Here is a 21,296-nt window from a genome sequence, read left to right as displayed (position 1 = left end):
CTCGTAACTGACTGAAACCACGTCATGAAACTAAGCTTTGTTTTTAATGTCTCCTGTCTTCGTCAGTGACAGGTATCTTCGTCATTAGACACTTGTACACAAACATGCAATGAAAGGTTCATAGCTGTTGTGAAATTGATGTAAAGCGTATGCTTCAGAGCCTGTAAGAGCCATGAAGAAGCCAGAGGTTGGCTGATGGTCACTAAGAGGATACCACAAAAGACAAGGAAGACTGAAAATTTCCACTTCGAGCATGTTGTGCTTTATGGTTCCATGTGGTAAGCCTTGAGAGCTGCTCTGAAAAGCAATAACGCTTTCAGTTATATATGTATGTTTGGTTTATATCATTTTACAATCATCACAGTTTTGCTTTCTTTAACTTTTTAAAACTAAAACAGGTTTCTATTTTATAAAAATTTCACCGCTGGTTATTGCTGTGGTGATCAAAAAAAGTTTGGACGGTTGTTCGTGTGTGTGAATTCTTACGACGCTATAGCCGGTGGGCTTCAAGGTATATTTTGAAATCATATTATAAGAAATGTTAGAAAATATCCACTAGCTCTTTAAGAAAGTGACTTCCTGTGGCTCAGCTCAGAAATTACCACAGCTGCACGTACAGTTCCCACTGAAAGTTGACACCAAAATATCGAAATACCGGCCTGAGCTGCACAAAGAAATTTACCAACCCACTTTGTGTGATGACAAAAGCCCGAAGGCATGCCAGGCACTGTAACACCACCGCAAAGCACTAATTGAAGCCTAGAAGGTAATCTACTGACATAAACTGCGAGTATACAGCAAATGGATCAGGACTTTGAACATTTGAGGCAAAGTGAAACTTCGTTGGGCCCACGTTCAAACCTCAAGACACGAACAAAAGGAAATGTGTAACTAACCAACATCACAAACGTTGAAAAACACTCATGTGTTGAACATAACTGCAAGAACTTAATGGAAGAGTTTCACCACCAATTGTTCGAAGAATGACTTTGTTGTGTAATCATTATTAAAATGGTTCTAAGTAGAAGTAGTAGGAGTAGAAGTAGCATACCCAGAAAGGTTCTTGAGGGGTTCTTCAGTGAATCACTTTGTGATATCAGGGGTTTGCTAGTAGCATTGACATTACAGTGGGGCAAAAAAGTATTTAGTCAGCCACCGATTGTGCAAGTTCCCCCACTTAAAATGATGACAGAGGTCAGTAATTTGCACCAGAGGTACACTGCAACTGTGAGAGACAGAATGTGAAAAAAAAAATCCATGAATCCACATGGTAGGATTCATGGATAGCACGAGCAAGACAAAACCACCCGACAATAAAAACCAGCACTATGGTAAAAAGCTGTTTACAGCTCATGATCACTTCTTGTTGTATTACTTCTTGTCAGTACTAGTCTTGTCAGTACTAGTCATTCTGAGAACAGCAGGCAGGAAGAGACCACAGAAATAAATAAGCAGTACACTGCACCGTTGGTGTCTGCAGACACAGTGGTTAACACTGTAGTCGTCCAGACTTTAAAGAACAAAATGTTAACTCAGTTTCACAAAGTTGGCTTTTAATCCAGAGCTGCTGCAGTTTGCTTTGTGTTGCTTTCCCTCTTTAATGCATTAGACAGAGATTACTGAGACATGTGACCACACTTCACTTCTATGAACCTGAGTGAAACCTAAGTTTCACTAAATATCTGTCTTCACCACCATTGGTCTTTATGCTCTTTGCTTTTCTGCGTCTGTTGCATCCAGCCAGAGACATGGCATACTTGTTGGAGTGCCTCTCTGGTAAGGGGGCCCCTTCTCACAAAAAAAAAATCCCTTCAGGTGATGAGGAAGAGCGCCATTCAGACCCACAGAAAAAGAAGAACGGTGTGTTTTAATGCTACGGTTCAAAAGGACACATGAGGTACAGATTATCTGATGAACCCCTCCACCTGGCTGTCCTTTCAGCCTTTTTGTGCGGCATGTCTCTTTGCAGATGTCCATGAGGTGGTGTGGCTTGTTTTCAGTGACAGTGACACTGGTCACAGCTGGGTCACAGCTGCTCTATCAAAGCCCTCAGAGCTTGATTGAATTTTAGCTGTTTCTTTGCATAGTTAATTTGAGTTGTGCACCTGCAATTGTGGTGTGTGTTGACCCCTGGGCAGGTGTGAGATATTATCAGTTTTGGTCTGTGTGGAGTTTCTCCCTCTCTGCAAGTATAGTAACATAGTCAGTTCATGGGGGGTTTGTTGTGTGCTTGCTTTGGGCCTAATTGGGTTACTGAGTTGAATATTTAAACAGCCAACTGCTAAGCTTCTTAAAGTAGATAAGTAAAGGGAGGATTCCACTTTAGTTGAGGTACGTGTTTGTCTCTTTGCACTAAATGACCTGAGGCCATGCTGGGTTTCCCCCCCTTCCTGGGCCTCATGGCAGCGATAGAGGAATTTGTTGCGGAGCCATGTGAACGCTTTCTGGAAGGGGAACTAGTCAGACATCAACACTGCCAATTGTGGTTTCACCAGGAAACTTGACTAAGAGCTAATTTAGTTGTTAATATTGTATGAAAAGGAAAAAGAAAAGTTGAAGCAAAGCATAGACATGGAATAAAGAATGCTGAATATGGAGATGCCACGAAGGAAAAAATGAGGAAAACCTCAGATGACTCAGTATACTGAAAGGAGGATACTAGTGATCCACTGTGGAGACCCCCTAAAGGGTGATGGATGGACTCAACAAAAACAAGATGACAAATGAAATGAAACGTGTGCAGAAAAAACCTCCGCACGCACATCACGACAAACCAGCTTTGAATTTCAAGATGGATTTTATTGCAGCAGGTCAATAAAATATTACAAAGGATGCACATAACCAGAAAAATATTTACGCCAAACCAGAAAGTGAACTGACCCCCACCAGCCAAGTTCAGGCACAAATGTCCAACTGCAACATTTTCTTCTGTGTGTTAACTGGAGTTGCGAGTGTCGCTCTAGGTTTTGATGCTGTTGAGAGCTGCTCTTGGAGTTTCATAGTGGTTCTCTGACGAGGATCTCTTCGCTGGGCTGTCTCTGTACTCGGAGCACCCTATGTCCTTCAGACGGAGAGGGGTCTCTTTTTGACTGGGAGACTTCATCTCCTCGTAGATAGGGGCCGGAATATGTGACTTCGCATTGTGGCGTGCTTTGCCCTGACAATCATTGAGCGAGGAAGAGAAGTAAAATAAAGACTTAACACACATTCTCAATTTCCTGTGTCAAAATCAAAGTTTGTCATTTTCTCTCAAGGCGACATCCTTAGTGGGAACTCTTAACCTGACCCTTTCTTGGAAAAAATAAAGGCCAATTTAAGCACATAATGTAAGTAAATGATACAAATTTGTTAAACTAAGAAGAAGAAGAGGGTTTTTGAAAGTGTTCTTCACTGAACTTTAAGACAAACATGTTGATAACTGGCTGCACAAAGTTGTGAAACCAGCGCGGTTTCTGTGGTGAGCTGCAGATCAGCCGTGATCTTAACAAACAGGTGCTGCTTGTGCTAATGCTTCAGTTAGATTTCACTCTCTTGCCCCTGTGTACGAGCATACTCAAGGTAGCACATCACAATCAAAAAAAGACACTCACTTTACATAACACACATCCAGTGAGGAGCAGGAGGAGGAGGAGAACGCCCACAGCTGATGACAAAACGTACAGCAGAGAGGAGTAACTGGAGCAACCGCACCAATGACCACCTGAGGAGAAGCAGAAAGAGGAAGGCGTGTTTAAAATGTGAAACTCCATACCATTCCCCTTTCTTCAACATAGACACACAATCAGAATCAGAAGTCACTTCCTTCTTAGTTTTAAGCTGCAGTTTGAATAATATACCTCAAAAGGATATCAGATAGTGTGGAAACTTCTGCAAACTTTAGGATAAACAGCTCCAAAAAAAAAAAAAATCCCCTAAATGTTCATAAATAGGCAAATGTTATCAAACATCTGATAAGATTTGGTTTGCACATTAAAAGCAGGAGATATGCTAAGCAGCACAATGACCTTTAAAGCCTTAAAAACAAAGTGCACACATCCCTAAACCTGCTGAAGATTACAGGATATCTGTTTACAGAGGGGGAAATGTAGAACATCATGACACAAATGATTACAACTTTAAAATAAGACTTCATTAGAATAAAAAACAAAAAGCTTTCAGTTGTTTCCAAATTGAAGATAAGCTTAAAGGATATAGTTCACACTACATTCAGAAACAACCCCTCAATACCAGATACCATCAAAGGAAATGAGTCAGAAATATTCCTGTTCTCATCACTAGCGCTATCAGATTGATTTGGTTAGTACCTTATTAAACTTATCTCACATGCACAATATATTAATTTCTGCTATTGTCTTTGTGTTATCAGTTTTTCACATGCCTACAGAGAAAGAAAAGGGCAAAAGACATTGGAACATTGTTGATGTGAAACTAATGCAGACCATAAGCTTTGCTGGCTGTAAAAGCCCCACAGCAACACAGTGTTATTGATTACATCATCAGTGGCAGCTTTGTTAGTAAAAGCTAGAAATTTTCACAATTAGTATGGAAAGAAGTTTCATCTTGAACAGCAAATACCAGTCAGCTGAAGTCACCTGGTGAGAAATTCTCACTGTGATGTGACCCACCTTGTACAGAAATAAAGAATACACGTCTCCCTAGGCTGGTACTGCTATCGGGTTGACCGTGCAGAAGCAGCTGGCAGCTGTACAAAGCACTGTCTTCTGGCTGCAGCTGCTGCAGGGTGAGGTTGTAGGTGATGCCGCCGGGGCCGGGCGCAGAGGACAACTGGACCCTCTCAACAGGGAACTGAGAGGAGGAGGAAGAACGGCTGCCGCTGCGGTGCTGCTTTGAGTTGTACAGCAGCTCTACAGGTCCCCGACCCTTCTGCCTCTTTAGAATCACCCCCTCCACGGCCAAGCCTTCCCCACGTTGGGGGAGGCAGGGGAGTACCGCCGAACCCCCAGCACATCTCTCTATCACGTACTCTGGATAAGTGTCCACTGACTCAGGGACATCTCCAAAAGGAAAGGGAATAAAAACGATATAATGGATATGGGTGCCACTAGTAAGGATCAAGTTCCAAATCTGATTTTATGTGCATGAGTCTGGCATGATATGTTAAGGAGGAAATGTGCCATACTTAGGAAAAAAACAAACAACCAGAACTGCTCTGTTAAACTTTTAAGATGTTTGAGGCACTGCTGAGACGCTATGTTACGCTTTTTACATCCCCAAAGAAAAAAAGCTTCATCGTAGCACTGTAATATGGTTTGGAAAGTGTAAGTGTAGTTTAATGCTAAACCTAAAATAAATCAAAAAGTACACTCACCAGCACCAACAAGGAGGAAGAATTCCGTCTTTGATGGTATCTTTTCATCTGCAGAGGAAAGATTTTCCACGACAAACTCGCAGTAGTAGCGGTCTGTGTCGCTGGCGTTCAGCTGAGAGATGGTGATATTCAGAGAATAAAGGCTCGGGTCTCCACTGACGCTAATGCGGCTTTTGTCAGCAGAATTGTCAACTGTAAAGTCTTCCTTGGTGTACTTGAACAGCACTTCTTTATGATTCAGCCAGGTGCGTTTCAGGTAGACTCCCAAGGGCGATGGGTCCCTGTGTTCAATCTCACAGGGAAGAACGACAGATTCACCCTCATGCCGCTTCAAGAAGCGAATCTCACTGTGAGCTTTAGATGAAATTAAAATGACAAAAAAAAGAAGCACATCACAAACAGAGAAGAACTAAACATAATTTATTTTTAGCCCAAATTTTCATAAAACTGGGGTATGCAAAATGTAAATACCAGCAATGAAGGTGTATGTGTTTGTATACGTATACAGACAGTATGCACCTAAACAAATGTTTCTAGCGAACGATAAGCTCTTTAATGCGCCGCTCTGTTGTACTACATGCAAAATGTGGTTTGGCATTTATTGAAATAAGGAAGATATTCACTGAAAAGGATGTTATTCTCAAACCAAACGGCATTATGTGACAGATTTTCAGGTTACCAGTTCCACCAACTGGCACTCTACGCCAAGATCACAAAGTGGTGAACCACTTCCCATCTTTACTTTTGAAAGAGTGCCTCTGACTCATGATAGTATTGTATAACATAATAAGGCTTTAGCTGTTACATATTAAAAATTCAAAAGATCTCTCTACATTTTTTTCCGTTAAATGTATTGTTCAAATGATTTGCAAACCATTCTAGTTGCTTTTTAATTTCCATTTTAGATAAGCATGTTTTAAAGTGTTGGAAAAATAAAGATAATTTTCACGTATTTTTTAAAACATTTCACAGATAATTACTGCAGTGGGGGGCAACAAATATATTAAATATGAAGAGTATTGTTCAGCAGAATGTAAAACAAATTGTATGTTTGAAGTCTAGATTACAATCTATCATTGTAATAGACATTAGACTTGCCTAGTGACTATATTTCAATTTCACACTATAACAAAAGGCAAAAAGGTTCAATAAATGTGACCAGACTATTTTCACAGATTTCCAGTGCGCTCTTTTTTGCTTCTATCATTTTATCCACCAGCACTCCAAGTGACTTCAGATTCCTTCGCACAGAAATTACCCAAACCACTGTGCCGCATGCACAATTCACATTGAAAGAAAAACCAGTGATCAAACCACCACCAGCCACCAGCCTGAGGAACACAACCAAACTTACCAAACCCAATCTGCGTGATGACTACAGCCCACAAAAAAGCAAGGTATTGGATCCAAATCATCTTTTACATCACACACTTAAGATCTTGTGGGAAGCCACTGATGGAAACCATAACAGCAGAGATGCAAGTGTAAAAAACTGAATTTGAAGTGTGTCTTACAGTAAATGAAACCAAGAGGAACTCCATTAGCTCCACCTTCAAACCTCAAGACATTCACAAGAGGAAGCGCGAACAAATGAACATCACGACTGTTGGATCAGCTCCTCCTACAGCCATGAATTAAAGCATTTAACACCTCAGCTGAAACAGTTTAGGATCATATTGAGTATTTGCTGAGCACTGGCTCTAAAGAAAGAAGCAGCATGTGCTCTCTTTTGTCTTAACTTCAATTAACTTCAATAGCAGAGCTTTATTTGCATTAATTGGGTTTCACATGTTTCGGAAAAAAACTTTCCTCACATAGTATTTCTGTATGTCCCAGAGGAAATGATGCTGAAGACTCGTCCGTGAACAGGATGTGTCTGCTTTTTGATGATAATTTGCATCATTGGAGAGAGACTAGAAAATAGGTCCAGTGACTGAAGGGAGCTAAAAAGATATTTTATTACTGAAAAATTAATCAAGAAACTCAAGAAAGTACTCTGAAAACATTCAGATCTCAAGTTTTTACTGAAGAATGTAACAGCTTCAGTACATGTTAAATAAACTTGGTCTCAGCTATAAGACAATTGGATCATTCTTCAATATTAGCGATTCACCTTCTATCTACAGACAAAACTACCGAGTATTTCGTTAATCTAGATAAGAATCCTCATTGTTTCTGACTTATGGGGAATTCCAGTTATCAAAACATTCATCATGCTATTGTTCACATTCCAATTAGCAGATATAAGAAAAACAGAACAAATAGGACAGCAGTGTAATGTCATTTGAATGCATCAACAACTGAAGCATGGTAGAAAAAAGTGCATTTCGTGCAACCTCGACCTGTACAAACTAATTTCGTGCTCTAGATTTGTATCAGGAAAACCACAATTAGGTGTCAGAGGTGGCTTTATAGCATTTTTCTGAATAATGAGTCACAGTTTGAGAACTCGCTTTATTTTTGAACTGTTATCTTTACTTCAGTGGCTGAATGTGAATGCATTCAAATAAAAATCTATTAAGTAAATCTTAAGTAAGTAATACTTACTTAAGCAATTAAGTAAGTCTTACTTACTTAAGATTTACTTAATAGAATTTTATATGAAGACTTACTTAAGTAATTAAGTAAGTCTTCATAAATGAAGACAGAAAACTAAAAAGCAGTGACGTTTGTAGGGTTACTGAAGTTGGGCTAGCTGGTATATAATGATGTGCTACGTGACCGCTAGCGACACAGCTATGGTAGCATAATATAAACAAGCTAACTTTCTTTCCACTTGATAAAAGTTAACGTGAGTGTTCTCGGTGGTCAGAAACAAATGTAATCGCATGGCAGGATGCTGTAAAAGGACCAAACTTCAGCCAGGAGAACAACTGAGATAATCCATCCACAATACGAGGTTAGTCATTCATATACTGCTGCATGGGCTGGGCTGTAGCTACATCCTAAGGTTTTAAAAACTGAGCTTAAATAAATGATTAGCGGTAATAAAAGCCGAGAGAGGTCAACGGTGATCACTGACTTTTTTTAGGAGCTTTTTGAGATTAAATAGAAGAAAATACAAAACATTAAACATGTTAACAACACAAAAGCCATATTAAACGCAGACTACTTTAGACCCGGAAGTAGAATTCGTCACGTCATCACTTGATAATCGGTTTGCATGTCCACATGACCAAAACCGGAAGTGACGTCATTTCGCGGAAATGTAGTTTTTTACCATCAGGACCTTACGAGTCTATACTTGTGTTTTTAAAAGTTATGTTTGACTTTATGACTTTCTGTGTCGTTTCTGGAATGCTTAGGATTCATATTGCACTACTGGAAATAGTTTATTTTGATGCATATGCTGTTTTTTTTTTTGCAAATTTGCATTATAATACTTATTTTTGTTTTTCCTGCAGTATATAAAAATTGATGTATTTCAAAAATAAAACTATGAAGACACTTAAAATAAATTTCCTGTGGTGGGAAACTATTTTGTGCAACTTTTTTGTATTTACAGATAAACCTCTTAAATTTCTCTAACTAGAAATATATGTTAAAAACACAAAAACGATTTAAAATTTTTTTGTAACTTTTTTGCAATTTATGTAATTACTATACACTTAATGCATACATATCATTAAAATTTGGGCTATAATGGTTTTATTGATGTATATCAACTTGAAATGCTCCCAAAAATGGCACTACAACATGTAAAAATATAAGCTCTGGCGAACTTGGTTCTATGGTAGGTCTTAAAGGGTTAATACTGTATTGTACACCAACTACTCGATGGCAGGTGAAACAAATACCTTGATGAACTTTTGCACCTATGTGCAATAATGTGCAATAACATGTTTTACTTTAGGAGCCTTTTCAAAACATTCAAGGTCATGTGACACAGAAGAGTTAAAAACTGTAAGAACAAAAGTACCTGACAAGTCAAAACAAATTTGCATGTAAATTAACTCTGAACAGAGGATTCATGTGACAGGTGAGGAGCGGAAACAATACAATATTTAACCGGAAGCCAACAGAACTGCTGAAGGACTAGTGTGACGTGACTAACGGAAGGACTTGAAGTAACTTATTACACTAACAGAAATTAGATTCCACTGAAAGTCAAGGTTTTCACTGTTTCACAATTATTTGTATGTTAATCAGCAGTAAATCACAATTCTGACCTTAACTTGGGTTAACATGCATTTAGTGATCATGAAGTTGGGGTTAAAATCTGACTAATACTCTGTGACGGAGCAGTGACTCGTAGAGGGGCAGATAGTTTCTGAATGCCTACAAGCATGAACACGTGGATGTTATAAACCAGAATGTATTTTTTTTTTTTAGACCCGTTAAAGAAAACAAGTGTCAACAGAAAATTTCAATTATTTTTATTAAATTGACATGTATTATTTCTGTACTTTATATGACAGCTTATATTTATTTTACTATCTGGAGAGAGAAATAAAGCATCTGATACAGAAAACCGTTATGACATGAATAAGAAGCACACGTTAGACAGACTCATAGCTAAGCACATCTGAAATCCAATAGCTTGGTCTAAACATGAGCCTGATGCTAACCCCCCCCCCCTCAAAAAAACAAAAAAAAGAAAACAAAAAAAAACAAAAACACCCAAAAAGCTGGGAAAAAAACAAAAAACAAAACAAAACCAAAAAACACCTAACCAGTATCAATATTTTCACTTTACGTATTACAGACATTAGCTCTTATGTCAGAATTTAAGAGTTAGTTCACCCAAGTTTAAAACAACCTTCCTACTCAGCTCTCACCTGTGGTGTCCTGTTTTGCTTCTTTTTGGTTCAGATATTCTCGATACAATTTTATGTTCAGGAAAAAATGTGATATTGTTTTGGAGAATGTGTAAGACAGCAAGGTGAAGAAAAAAAAAATTCAAGTTTAGCCTAAATTTTACTGCTATATAAGACTAATCCTGAAATCATGGTGTTTTTCCCAAAAACACTTCAGGGGAAATTCATATTATCATTTTACTTATTACAAGGAACAAAAACAGTGATGATTCTTGAGACTGAAGGGAACTTCCCAGAGAACAATCACGTTGGTGTGAAACATTTGACAGAAATTCTTTAATGTCAATGTGCAAAGTTAGTAAGATGCTGGAATTTACCTAGCAAGCACAAAAACTAAGAGCAATCAGGTTAGACACCACTTGCGAAATCAGGGTGAACTGACCCTTTGACAGAAGCCCGGGTGACACTGGCGGCCCATCCCACGACTACTTACCATGTTTGTAATTTTCAAACTCAGACAGGACAAGAGAGACAAACTCAGTGCACATTTCAATGTCACTTCAGGCATAGCTCTTCTGACATCACACTAATGAGCCACAACCTTGAAACCACTCACAGATGAAGTGACACTAATCATCTTAAAATCTGCTGCTGGGAGACGTGTAGTCCAAGTGTTCATGTGCTGTGGCTGATTGGTGTGAAATTTAATAATACAAGGCCTAACATCCACATGTAGAGGATGGAGCCACACTAGAACATCATCAGGTACTTACTGAGTTTTAACTGACCTGTCATGCCAGCTGATTGGGTTTTAAGGCTGAAAAGCTGATATGGATGGGCTACAGACAAAAACAAATACAAAGCAGTAAGTGATATGGGCAGAGGAAACACTGTGCCACATCAAATACCTACAAGCACTTCTTTTTAAAAAAACTGCTATTTTTTGTTTTTAATCCATATATGCACTACACTCAGATTTGCACACCTGTGGTGTCTGTTCTTTCACGGATTGCTTTATAGACAGCAATCTGTAACAGGATAACCCCAGATGTCCGACAACTATGATACGTCTAGGATTTAAAACAAAACCACGCAGCAACACAGGCCAGCACTGTGGTAAAGACCAGCCAAACAAAGTGCTTTGGAAAATAATAATAGGCATTGATTTACTGTCATTTTAGAAATATAATGTTAAGGGGTTAGCAGTAGTCACAAGAAGACCCTCAGGTGTCTGTTCTTGCATTTTATTTTTCCTATAGAAATGACAGTGCTAGTTACTCTTTAAATTAAAAAAAAAACTGCAGGGAGAAAGAGACTGCAGAAATAAGCACTACGCTGCAGACAGTGATTAACACTATAATGAAGTCTAAAGTAAATAGCAAAGACCTCACCTTAAAAAACAAATATGTTAAACTCAGCTGCTGCTGTTGGCTTTGTTTTGCTTTCCCTCTTCAATGCATAATAGAGAGATGACCACGACAGACACCAACATTATTAAAGCAGTCAACCGTGTGTGTGTGTGTGTGTGTGTAGGAGTTAATGGGTCAGAAATGAAACTTAGCTTTTCCTTCATTGCAGACTGGGTGTACTGCAACTGTATTGCTTAATTTGCAGTTAATTCCATCATATCACAGGTACCATGCAGTATTTTGGAACATAAAGTTAGCCAACATCTCAGTTTTTGGCTGGAAGTACACAAACTCAAAGCATGTAAAATCTTTATTAGGCTACTGAATTTATGTAAAGAATTTTTTTTTAAATTTATTTTTCATAATCAGTCTATTATTAAGGCAATGATTGATGCACTCAACAAAAAACAGATGATGGCAAACTTGGTCTTTGTCTACCTGATAAGATTCTGCCATTAAACAAATCCCTAAGCTGTGCAGAAAAACAAAAGACATCAGTACAAACCTTCATGACTCACCTCCACGCACGTCAGGACAAACCAGCATTGGATTTCAAGATGGATTTTATTACAACAGATTGATAAAACATTACAAAGGATGTATACAAGTAGACTTAGGACCAGGAAATATTTAAATCAAACCTGAAAAAAAGAATAAAACTAGAGCCTGATGAGTCATGGAGTTTATAGACTACGTAACTGGAACCAGTTTCTGAGACCCTCACCAACCAAGGTTGGGGACGAATGTCCAACAGCATCTAAGCATGCTGTGAGGGCCTCAATCATTCCACCAAAAGAAATAAACAAAAATATGATTAAATGTTTACAAGAGAAACTTGCCTTTGTAAGGAGTTGGTACGTTCATGAAACTCCAGCAGCTTCAAAAGAAATATGAATCATTTAAACACACTTCACTTCTATGAACCTGAGTGAAACCTAAGGGGAAAAATATATCCTCACATGTAATTAGTTAACAACGTTATAGTTGTTAAAAACTTATGTGGTGTTTGGCTCTTTTCAAATAAAGATGTTACATTAAATGTCCATGTGTTCTAACAAATATTTGTCTTCACCACCGTTGGTCTTTATGCTCTTTGCTTGCAGCTAGGTTTGAAAAAGCACAAGGGTGATAGAAAGGTGTTAACCTCAAACCTAATGTGCAGGTTGCTTTGCTGCTTCAGTAGCGTCCAGCCGGAGACATGACGGGAGGCCTCATACCCATGGGAGGGCCTCCCTGGTAAGGGGGCACCATGGGAGGCCCCTGCCCATATGGAGGCATCCCTCCAGGCATGTAGCCTGGCATGCCCTGAGGAGGGGCACCATACTGACCTACAGAGAGAAGAGCACGGAGTGTTTTAATGCTACTGTTCAAAAGGACATCTGATCTCACCTGCTGTGCACCATACACCTTCCTGTCCAAATCTACAAAATTCAATTAATTATATTTTTCAAACAGCCAAATATACTTGGTTTTTTCCTGTTGCGGTTTCTTTTTTTAAATTAAACACCTACTTGACAGAGACTGCTGAGAAAAAGCTAAGCTTTCAATGAAATGTGAACTAAAATGATCCACAGACAGGTAATGAGCACAAGCTGGTAGAACAGTGAGTTACACAAAAAATGAGTTTGCTAGAACAGAAACAATTCTGTACACTGCCAAAAAAAAAAGAAAAAAGATTTTCTTACCATGTATGGGATGCCTCATGCCTGGCTGCTGTGGTGGCAAGCCTTGCTGTGGGGGCATTATACCACCCACAGCTGCCACTGGGGGAGCAGCCACATGGGCCTGACCAGGTCTTGGTGCAAGACGCTGGTAACGAGGAAGTTGGGCCTTCATCTCTTCCTGTTGGCAGGGACAACGCACAGAACAAACATTCAGACTAAAGAAACTTTGTTATGCCCCTTTACAGTACAAAAAAATGATGAGGAACTTGTACCAATGTTGACGTGCCCTGATTTCAGACTGAGGATGTTCAAGTTCAGAATCATCCTTTAACATAACCACAAAAGAAGAACTACTAAGTAGTATTAAGGATGTGCAACCAAAGTGTTTAGCTTCAAACATATTCTGAATATATAGCTGAATTATGATCAAGATATACAGAATCAAGCTGGTGGTCAAATACTGCACCAGTCTATTATTGTCTATTGCCCAATGTGCTATTATAAATATGTATCAGTCATTACTTACTGTGAAAAGGGCAAAATAGAAAGCTCAAGCAACTTACCAGTGAGATATCCTCATCAGGGTGGATCAACTTACTAGTTGCACTCGTGGTGGTGAGGGTAGCAGGCTTACTGGTCACTGTGGCTGGGGGTTTGGCCACAGTGCTGCTAGAGGGATTAGAAGAAGTGGAAGAAGAAGAGACAGAGGGCTGGGTGTAGGCAGGGAATGTTGCTTTGGGTGGGTCAGTGGAGGCAGCTGTGCTGAGGGAACTTGAAGCTCCTGCGACTCCTGGAACAGTCTGCTGGGCCTGTGCAAAGACACCATACATATAACTGATTTTTTTAAAATGAATAATAAGATACTAGCTTAATGTTGCAATATGCAAAAAAGGAATGAAAATAACCCCAAAATAAATTCATTTTAAAAATTACAGTGAAAAGATGACATCTCAGTAACAACATTAAAAAAAATGGAAAAGTTAACTAATCATTTGATTTAAGCTTTACATTTTAAAGCACTGTAATGTACAAGTGTATTATGATTTGGTTACTCTGAAGCTTAAATACACAAATTACACATGATTTTAATAATCCCAATTAATTTGTTTCCATTTTATTTTAATTGGAACAAAGCTGTTGCGCTATTTTGTCTCAACCACAGTGCAATTTTTACATTAAATGGAGAAGAACTAGAAGTATCTATAGCACTTCAGATGGGAAGAACTCGGGTTAAGGGAGAAAAATAAAAATCTTGCAAAATCTGTTGGGTACTAATTGCATCATGCTCCTGAGGTTGAGAGAGAGTGGAAGATTCTAAATAAAGTTCATCTCATCTTAGGCCTATTTTAACTAAAGCGCATGCACACTAATGAAGCTCACAAACAAAACATGTCAGTTCTTGTCAGAGATGCCCATCCTGTGACACCAACATCATGGCCAGCATGGCTATTTTGGTGCACAAGTAGACTTATGAAGCAAATATGGTTAGTATCCAGCCATGTTTAAGTTTGCAAATTCAGAATTTACAGGCAGTGTTAATAAATATTCAACATGCAGCTGCCACAGAGCACAGAATCCTGTCTGTGAGCATACTTGTAGCATATTAGGAAAGGGAGGCTGGGGAGACGCAGACTGAGGGTCTGCAGATGGAGAGGAGACAGCTGCTGTGCTGCTGTGAACACCAGAGCCCATCTGCAGCATGGTGGAAAGGAAACCACAGCGTTTGCATGTAACATGTCTACAATGTTTTTTAATCTGAATTTTACCCTTTACAACATACCCTAAACAAGGTTAGAAAGCAAAGGGACACATCAGAAACAAGAACAAATGGGAAATAAAATATGAGGGGTTTTTTTCCTCTGGTATACAAGACTAATTTTAACCAGCTTATCTGAGTGGGGTTTCTTTTATGTTCTACTTCTGACAATTTGTTTATCAATCAACCAGAAATGTAGCAAATATGAGCAAGTGACACAGACTCCAAGCCTAAATTTTGAGCCTGGAAAAATCCTGTTATGTATACAACGACATCATAAAACACCCTGTTGACGGTTTAATTCCAGATAAAGTAAACTACATTAACAACACGAGACCTAAGAAAACAATAACATCTCTTTGAGGCAAATGTCTAAAGAAGTCACTGCATGTGTGTTAGTGGGGTTACAATGCCCACCTGTGCTGCACTGGGGAAGAGAGGTTTGGTGACAGCTGGCTGGGCCGCAGGTGCGGCTGGTCGAGTGACTGCAGGGGCTGGGGCCATGTGAGGAATTCCTGGCCTTGGGGGTATGTGGGGTGGGACTGCTGTAGGATGAACCGGAACCAGGATCAGAAGTGTTTACATGATCACATTTGTCAAATTTAGTTCTTTGTGTAATATAAGTTCAACGGTTGTTTCTGAAATGCAAGCACAACTCACCCGGGGGTATCCCTGGCATCATTGGGGGCATCATCCCTCCCATTGGCATCATACTGCAAAAAGCAGAGACCCACAGAAAATTGGACACACTGATCTGACAGTGAACTACAGTAAAACTGCATTTCAGTTAGCTCCATGATTGTATTATCCCTACAGACAAAACACTGGATAGTAAAGTTACTATTAAATCAAAAGTTAGTAAATGAATTACCCTGGTGGCATTCCAGGCATTGCAGGAGGCATGCCATGCATCATGTGAGGAACACCGGGCATCATAGGAGGCATTCCTGTAACAACGGGTTAGAGAAGATTTATTTAGCAATAACTCATCATGCCACACAAACAATCAAACAAGTAGGCAAATAAACACAGCAAAAGGATACACATACATAAACTACATTTTCACAGGCTCCATTTAGTTTCTTGAATGATTTCAGTCGTATATTTAGATATTTGTGGCAAAAAACTGAAGGAGTGTGTTAAAAGCATACATGACAGATCATCTATAGGGTTAAAATAGATACAACCGCTGAACAAAAATTATTTGTTGGTGCTCTCTGGTGGACAAACTGCATTAATACTGTCAACTTTTTAAGAAGGTAGCTAAAAACTTACAAAAATACTAAGATATATACTGAAGTGGATTTGTTGGTTAATTACGGGTCATGCGTGCCCAACAATTACACCAATTATCTGAGATCGTTGATGAATTTAGAGACACATCCAGCAGGAATGTGTTATGTAACGTGCTACAGAAATCAAATTCCCATGTCTCCTTAAATGCAGCTGTGATTCAGCAGTAAAATCCATCTAGCAAAAACATTTAAAAATATTGTGAATTTGTGGATGCAAGATTTCCTAGCATTAGAATTACAATTCAATTGGAAAGAAAAAGAATACTTTTAAACTGAAATAAACCTGGAATGAACTTGAACTTCTATCGACTGGCAAAAGGAAATGAAAAGGATGTGAAGGATGGCGACATGAGAAACTACTGCAAAACAATTCAACACAATAACGGTTTTAGTTAAAAAGCAGAACTGCAACTGGAATTAAAAGTTGATCAGCTGCGAAGCCAGTTTCATATGTGTAGTTGATGCATAGATTTTTAAGTTTGTAAAAAAAATAAATAAATAAAAAACCTTGCCTTGATATCCTGCAGGAGGAATCACTGGTGCTCCAGCCACAGGAGGGATCCCAGGTTGTGCCATTGGGGCAGCATAACCTGCCTGGGCCTGGACCACAGTGACCTGCTGAGCTGACGGTCCAGCTTCATCATCATCAGACTCATCAGAGTCATCCTGATTGTTTGACTTCTTCTTTTGACTCTCTGAAAACAGAAAATGTTGACACCTAAGCAAAATCTTATGTAACCCATACCATAACACTATATTAGATTACTAAGACTCGTGCATCATATTACAAACTAGGGCTGGGCCATATTATACCGTTCACGGTAATACCGGTATAATGTTAGGCAACGATAGGAAAATGAAATATCGCGATAGAATATGAGTAAAACGCGCATGCGCAGTGCCTTTGTTTTCATACGCACATGGCCGATTGTTGAGTGAAACAGATGAACCAGAATTGGTTTGTAAAAATGGTGCAACTTCCGTGATGTGGAACTGGTTTGGTGTTTGTCCGTCAGATACACGACAAAGCACATTTTTTTGCAGAACATGCAAGCGGCCGTTGTTATTGTCGTATTTGTCGGACTAAGATGCTCTTAAATCTGGGAGTAATCTGGGTCCTAAACTCAGTATGCTTCAGGTCAAACAACACTGCAGCATCACTTAGAGTTAAAAACTGTCTAAATTCTTTCATCTTTAATAAAACGATCAGCATTGCTGCTTTACCAGGTGCCTCTCAACTTTAACTTCCAGGCATCCATGAAAACAAAAGTTATTACATTTAATGGAGTTAGAAGTTAGCAGGAAGCTAGCGGAAGTTAGCTCGCTAGTTTCGCTAGTTACCTAAGCATGATATAGCACGTTCTGACTGAGAGATTTCTGAAAAAAATCAAACGTACAGCTCTGCTATCACTTCCAACATAAATGAAGACAGGAAACTAAACAGCAGTGACATTTGTAGGGTTACTGAAGTTGGGCTAGCTGGTATATAATGATGTGCTACGTGATCGCTAGCGACACAGCTATGTTAGCATAACATAAACAGTGAAGCTGGAGGACGAACACTAACACTTTTCCACTTATAAAAGTTAACGTGAAGGTTCTTCATGGTTAGAGACAAATGCAATCGCATGGCAGGATGCTGTAAACGGACCAAACTTCAGTCAGGAGAACAACTGAGATAATCCATCCACAATACGAGGTTAGTCATTAATATACTGAAACAACATGGGAATAGAGCAGCTGCCAGAGAATTCAACATTAATGAATCAATGGTACAGAAGTGGAGGAAGCAAGAAGAATGAGTTTAATAAAGTTTGATTTATCTGACTGCTTTGTTTCGCTTAATGTGCCTTATAATCCTGTGCACCTTATGGTCCGAAAAATGCGTACTGCACACTGCAGTTTAATGTTGCAAAGCACCTCTTTTTAACTTCAGTGGATATTATACATGGTTATGCTCAGGATATGTCAGCCCATTTCTACTGGAAATGCCTTTTGGTTAAACTTTCAGCAAGGAATTTGCATTTGCACTGTTACATTTTTATAAAGCTTTAATGTACATAAAAACCAGCTTCTTATTTAAGTGAAAATAAATGGAAGGTTGTCTTTTTGCGCTAGTAATGTTGTGGAGTTGTATTTTGTCTCGCATCAATTATATCGTCGGTTATATCGTTATCGCAAATTTTCAAATATATATCGTGATAAATATTTTTGGCCATATCGCCCTGCTCTATTACAAACCCTATAATATAAACCAGGTTTTAGTCAACACAAGCACAGCCCTTGCATAGGTGAACAAACCTTGTGATTTCTGTTCTAACGTTCGCCTTCGTTCCTGCATGTCTTTATCTGGAATTCCCTCCATGCCATAGATTTCCAGCTCGATGTCTGTTCTTCCTGGAATTGCATTTGGTACGCTGTCAATCGTCTCTTTGTGCACCTGAAAAATATGCAAAGTGAGTCACCACAAACTCGAATAACTACTCGATTACCTGTAACTAATGTGTGTGTGTGTGTGTTTTTTTAAACAAAGATGCTACAAATCTTAATAAGGTTATTAATAATTAAAAACCCATACCTGCATGCAATGAATAGCCAAGCCAGGGCCAGTGTACAACTTCTTGTGGCAAATGTGGCATTTAAAATGTTTTGCCTTTTGATGCTGAATGAGGATCTTTTCATCGTCGAAGTCTCGATTACAGTACCTGGAAACTGAAGTTAAGGACTGCCCAGTAACACTGTACAAGATCGAAATTCAGCGACCATACAAGCCGGCAAAATAACATAAGAACTGCTTAAAATAACCATCACTCAGCGACTAAGTAGCGCAAATCGTCTGGTTACACAAATCTAAAGACGGATCAGTCCTGAAGATTGAATCATAAACGAAGCTAAATGCTAACATAGCCGTTAATATCCAAGGTATTATTCGATTCCTGTAACCAGCACCACGAACCCAAACTCTACTAGAAATGAAATACAACCGATACCGAGTATTTTACAGCTTTAAAAATATCTCATTAAGTAAAAATCAACCAGCAAAACTCTTAAGTTCGTGAGTGCCAGTCGCTAATGCTAACGCAAGCTTTAGGGCGTCAAGAGGCTAGTTTGGGCCTTCCCTTTGTCGAGCTAACATGTAGCCCCTCGTCTTTCCACAGCGGCACTTTATCGTCGAAACAAAAAGGATACCAGCACCATGGCTTCATCTGCTTCTTCTTTTTTCGCCCCATTTTATGAAATACTGGAAAACCGGTATCAAAACTCTAAACACTTGTCTTATTATCTGTTTGAGAACAGCATGCTGTAATCCCGTGACAAGGCCGAAAATGGCGCTTCAATGGCGGAAGTTGTAACGAACGTATTCTCGCGCGAATACGAAATGAGCGTCACAGACACGCCCAGAGGTTCAAAACAGGAAGCACGGTAGACAGGATAGCCGACAGGTGAAGTAAATAACTGATTTCACTGCAATGCAATATTCTGGCGAACCTTTGGTGCTGAATAGCACTTGGAGACTTAAAATGAAGTGTGTCTCATTCCATCATTCCTTTATAGCAAAAACACTCCCCGATGGACAGACCTCCCAAAGCCAGCTCGCCATGTAACATGCAACTGTCTTGATCATGGCCAACACACTGATGTCTGACGAAAACGTTCATGACTCACGAAGTCTTAAAACAAGAATATTAGCAGATTGGGCTGATAGTCAATGATGTCTTATTTGGAACTTAACTTACAGGACGTTTTTTCTCTTTACATATTATTTATTCTAACAGATCCGTTTACTGAAATAACTGCTGACATTTTCTTGTATTGCTATAACCATTGTTAGAAGCGTTTATCCACCAACATATTTAAAAGCTTTATGGACACTAAAACATAGTTCATGATTGACTGGCAACTGTAACCCAATAAATGTGCAAAGATCTACTTTCACCAGAAAGATGAACTAAAGTTATCATCATGATAGGTATTACGTGTTTCATATATTTTTAACAAGATTAAAAACAAGAAGTAATGATATAGCTGCATGGGCACAGATTACAGCAGGGGGATTATATCATCAATAAATAGCTGCCACATTATCCATATTTTTCTTTTAACCAGTGTTGACTTTTTTCTTGTTGCGTGGAGTCTAGAGGTTTCCATCATATAAATGGAAAAAAAATATACTAGGTGTAAAAACTACAGTTTTGTCGATAACAAAACTGGCTTTTGTGCGCCACTTTTGCATCTGAGGATGGTTTTTATTTAAAAAATGGTTTTACTATAATGTAATTTAATATACTTATATTAATATAAGTAGGGCTGCTCGATTATGGCAAAAATGATAATCACGATTATTTTCACTGAAATTGAGATCTCGATTATTTGACGATATTTATTTAACCCTTTAAGACCTACCATAGAACCAAGTCCGCCAGAGCTTATATATTTTTTTTTACATGCTGTAGTGCCATTTTTGGGAGCATTTCAAGTTGCTATACATCAATACAACTGTTATAGCCCATATTTTAATAATATGTATGCATTAAGTGACCGAGGACAAGCTGATGACATAAGCTTGTCACTGGCTTGCCATCACCAGTGTGTGAATGTGTGTGTGAATGGGTGGATGACTGGATATGTAAAGCGCTTTGGGGTCCTTGGGGACTAGTAAAGCGCTATATAAATACAGGCCATTTACATAAGATGTAAGTACAACTCCTCCGGTTTCTTATGCAAAACAAATTATTGCGCTAGCTTACGCGGTTCTGGTTCTACAGGGATTTAAAGGGTTAACAATAACAATGTATTGAATAATGACTTTAAAAAAATAATATAAAATAGTGTGCAAATACTGATAACAGTGCAAATGTTTGCAATATAAAAAATAAATGAAAAATGTAAACATCTATGTTTAGTGAACTTTGCAGTGTTCCTCTGTGGTGCAGCTACTACACCGTAGCAACGTTTACACACTATGTCTACTTGACGTCTGACTCTGCGAACCCATAATGTTTCCACACCACTGAAGGTTTTTTTTACCTCTCTTTTCAACCAACGGCAGTCACTCTCCTCTCCAAATAACTTCTGCTTAGCTTTC

General features: G+C 38.8%; 2 protein-coding genes across 5 annotated transcripts; both read right to left on the bottom strand.

Moving 5' to 3' along the window:
* Positions 1–2,778: 2,778 nt before the first annotated feature.
* LOC146707987 (uncharacterized) lies at positions 2,779–8,683 on the bottom strand. Its single transcript, XM_085459658.1, has 6 exons — positions 7,144–8,683; positions 6,684–6,781; positions 5,330–5,683; positions 4,626–5,015; positions 3,591–3,700; positions 2,779–3,157 (listed from the first exon to the last, which is right to left on the bottom strand). Exons 2-6 carry the CDS (start codon positions 6,742–6,744, stop codon positions 2,960–2,962), a joined length of 1,113 nt encoding a protein of 370 aa, XP_085315784.1. The 5' UTR covers positions 6,745–6,781; positions 7,144–8,683; the 3' UTR covers positions 2,779–2,959.
* Positions 8,684–12,040: 3,357 nt separating this feature from the next.
* Positions 12,041–19,881, bottom strand: znf207b (zinc finger protein 207, b). 4 transcript variants are annotated; one of them, XM_085459655.1, is made up of 11 exons: positions 19,400–19,881; positions 18,789–18,915; positions 18,512–18,650; positions 16,723–16,905; positions 15,787–15,862; positions 15,576–15,628; positions 15,333–15,457; positions 14,753–14,851; positions 13,723–13,968; positions 13,181–13,337; positions 12,041–12,823 (listed from the first exon to the last, which is right to left on the bottom strand). In XM_085459655.1, the coding sequence occupies exons 1-11, from the start codon at positions 19,438–19,440 to the stop codon at positions 12,672–12,674; spliced, it is 1,398 nt and encodes a 465-aa protein (XP_085315781.1). In that variant the 5' UTR covers positions 19,441–19,881; the 3' UTR covers positions 12,041–12,671. The 4 variants fall into 4 exon arrangements, with proteins under 4 accessions (XP_085315781.1, XP_085315780.1, XP_085315783.1 ...); XM_085459654.1 differs by having other exon boundaries at positions 15,333–15,460; positions 19,400–19,878; XM_085459657.1 differs by lacking the exon at positions 14,753–14,851 and having other exon boundaries at positions 19,400–19,866.
* Positions 19,882–21,296: the final 1,415 nt, after the last annotated feature.

This window comes from Copadichromis virginalis, linkage group LG6, assembly GCF_057382275.1.
Source record: "Copadichromis virginalis isolate Kocher_CV1m ecotype Utaka linkage group LG6, C_Virginalis_male_GT1.1, whole genome shotgun sequence".
In the NCBI taxonomy this organism is placed as follows: domain Eukaryota; kingdom Metazoa; phylum Chordata; class Actinopteri; order Cichliformes; family Cichlidae; genus Copadichromis; species Copadichromis virginalis.
Note: the sequence above shows the minus strand (reverse complement) of the source record. Positions and strands in the feature narration are given on the sequence as shown.

Coding starts and splice junctions, on each gene's coding strand:
- LOC146707987 (XM_085459658.1), bottom strand. CDS start 6,744: ATGATTTGGATCCAATACCTTGCTTTTTTGTGGGCTGTAGTCATCACG. Junction 5,684..6,683: donor CATCACGCAGATTGGGTTTG/GTAAGTTTGGTT, acceptor TTTCATCTAAAG/CTCACAGTGAGATTCGCTTC. Junction 3,158..3,590: donor CTGGATGTGTGTTATGTAAA/GTGAGTGTCTTT, acceptor AATGATTGTCAG/GGCAAAGCACGCCACAATGC.
- znf207b (XM_085459654.1), bottom strand. CDS start 19,440: ATGGGGCGAAAAAAGAAGAAGCAGATGAAGCCATGGTGCTG. Junction 13,969..14,752: donor CCTTTCCTAATATGCTACAA/GTATGCTCACAG, acceptor GTCTTTGCACAG/GCCCAGCAGACTGTTCCAGG. Junction 12,824..13,180: donor CATGAGGCATCCCATACATG/GTAAGAAAATCT, acceptor TTCTCTCTGTAG/GTCAGTATGGTGCCCCTCCT.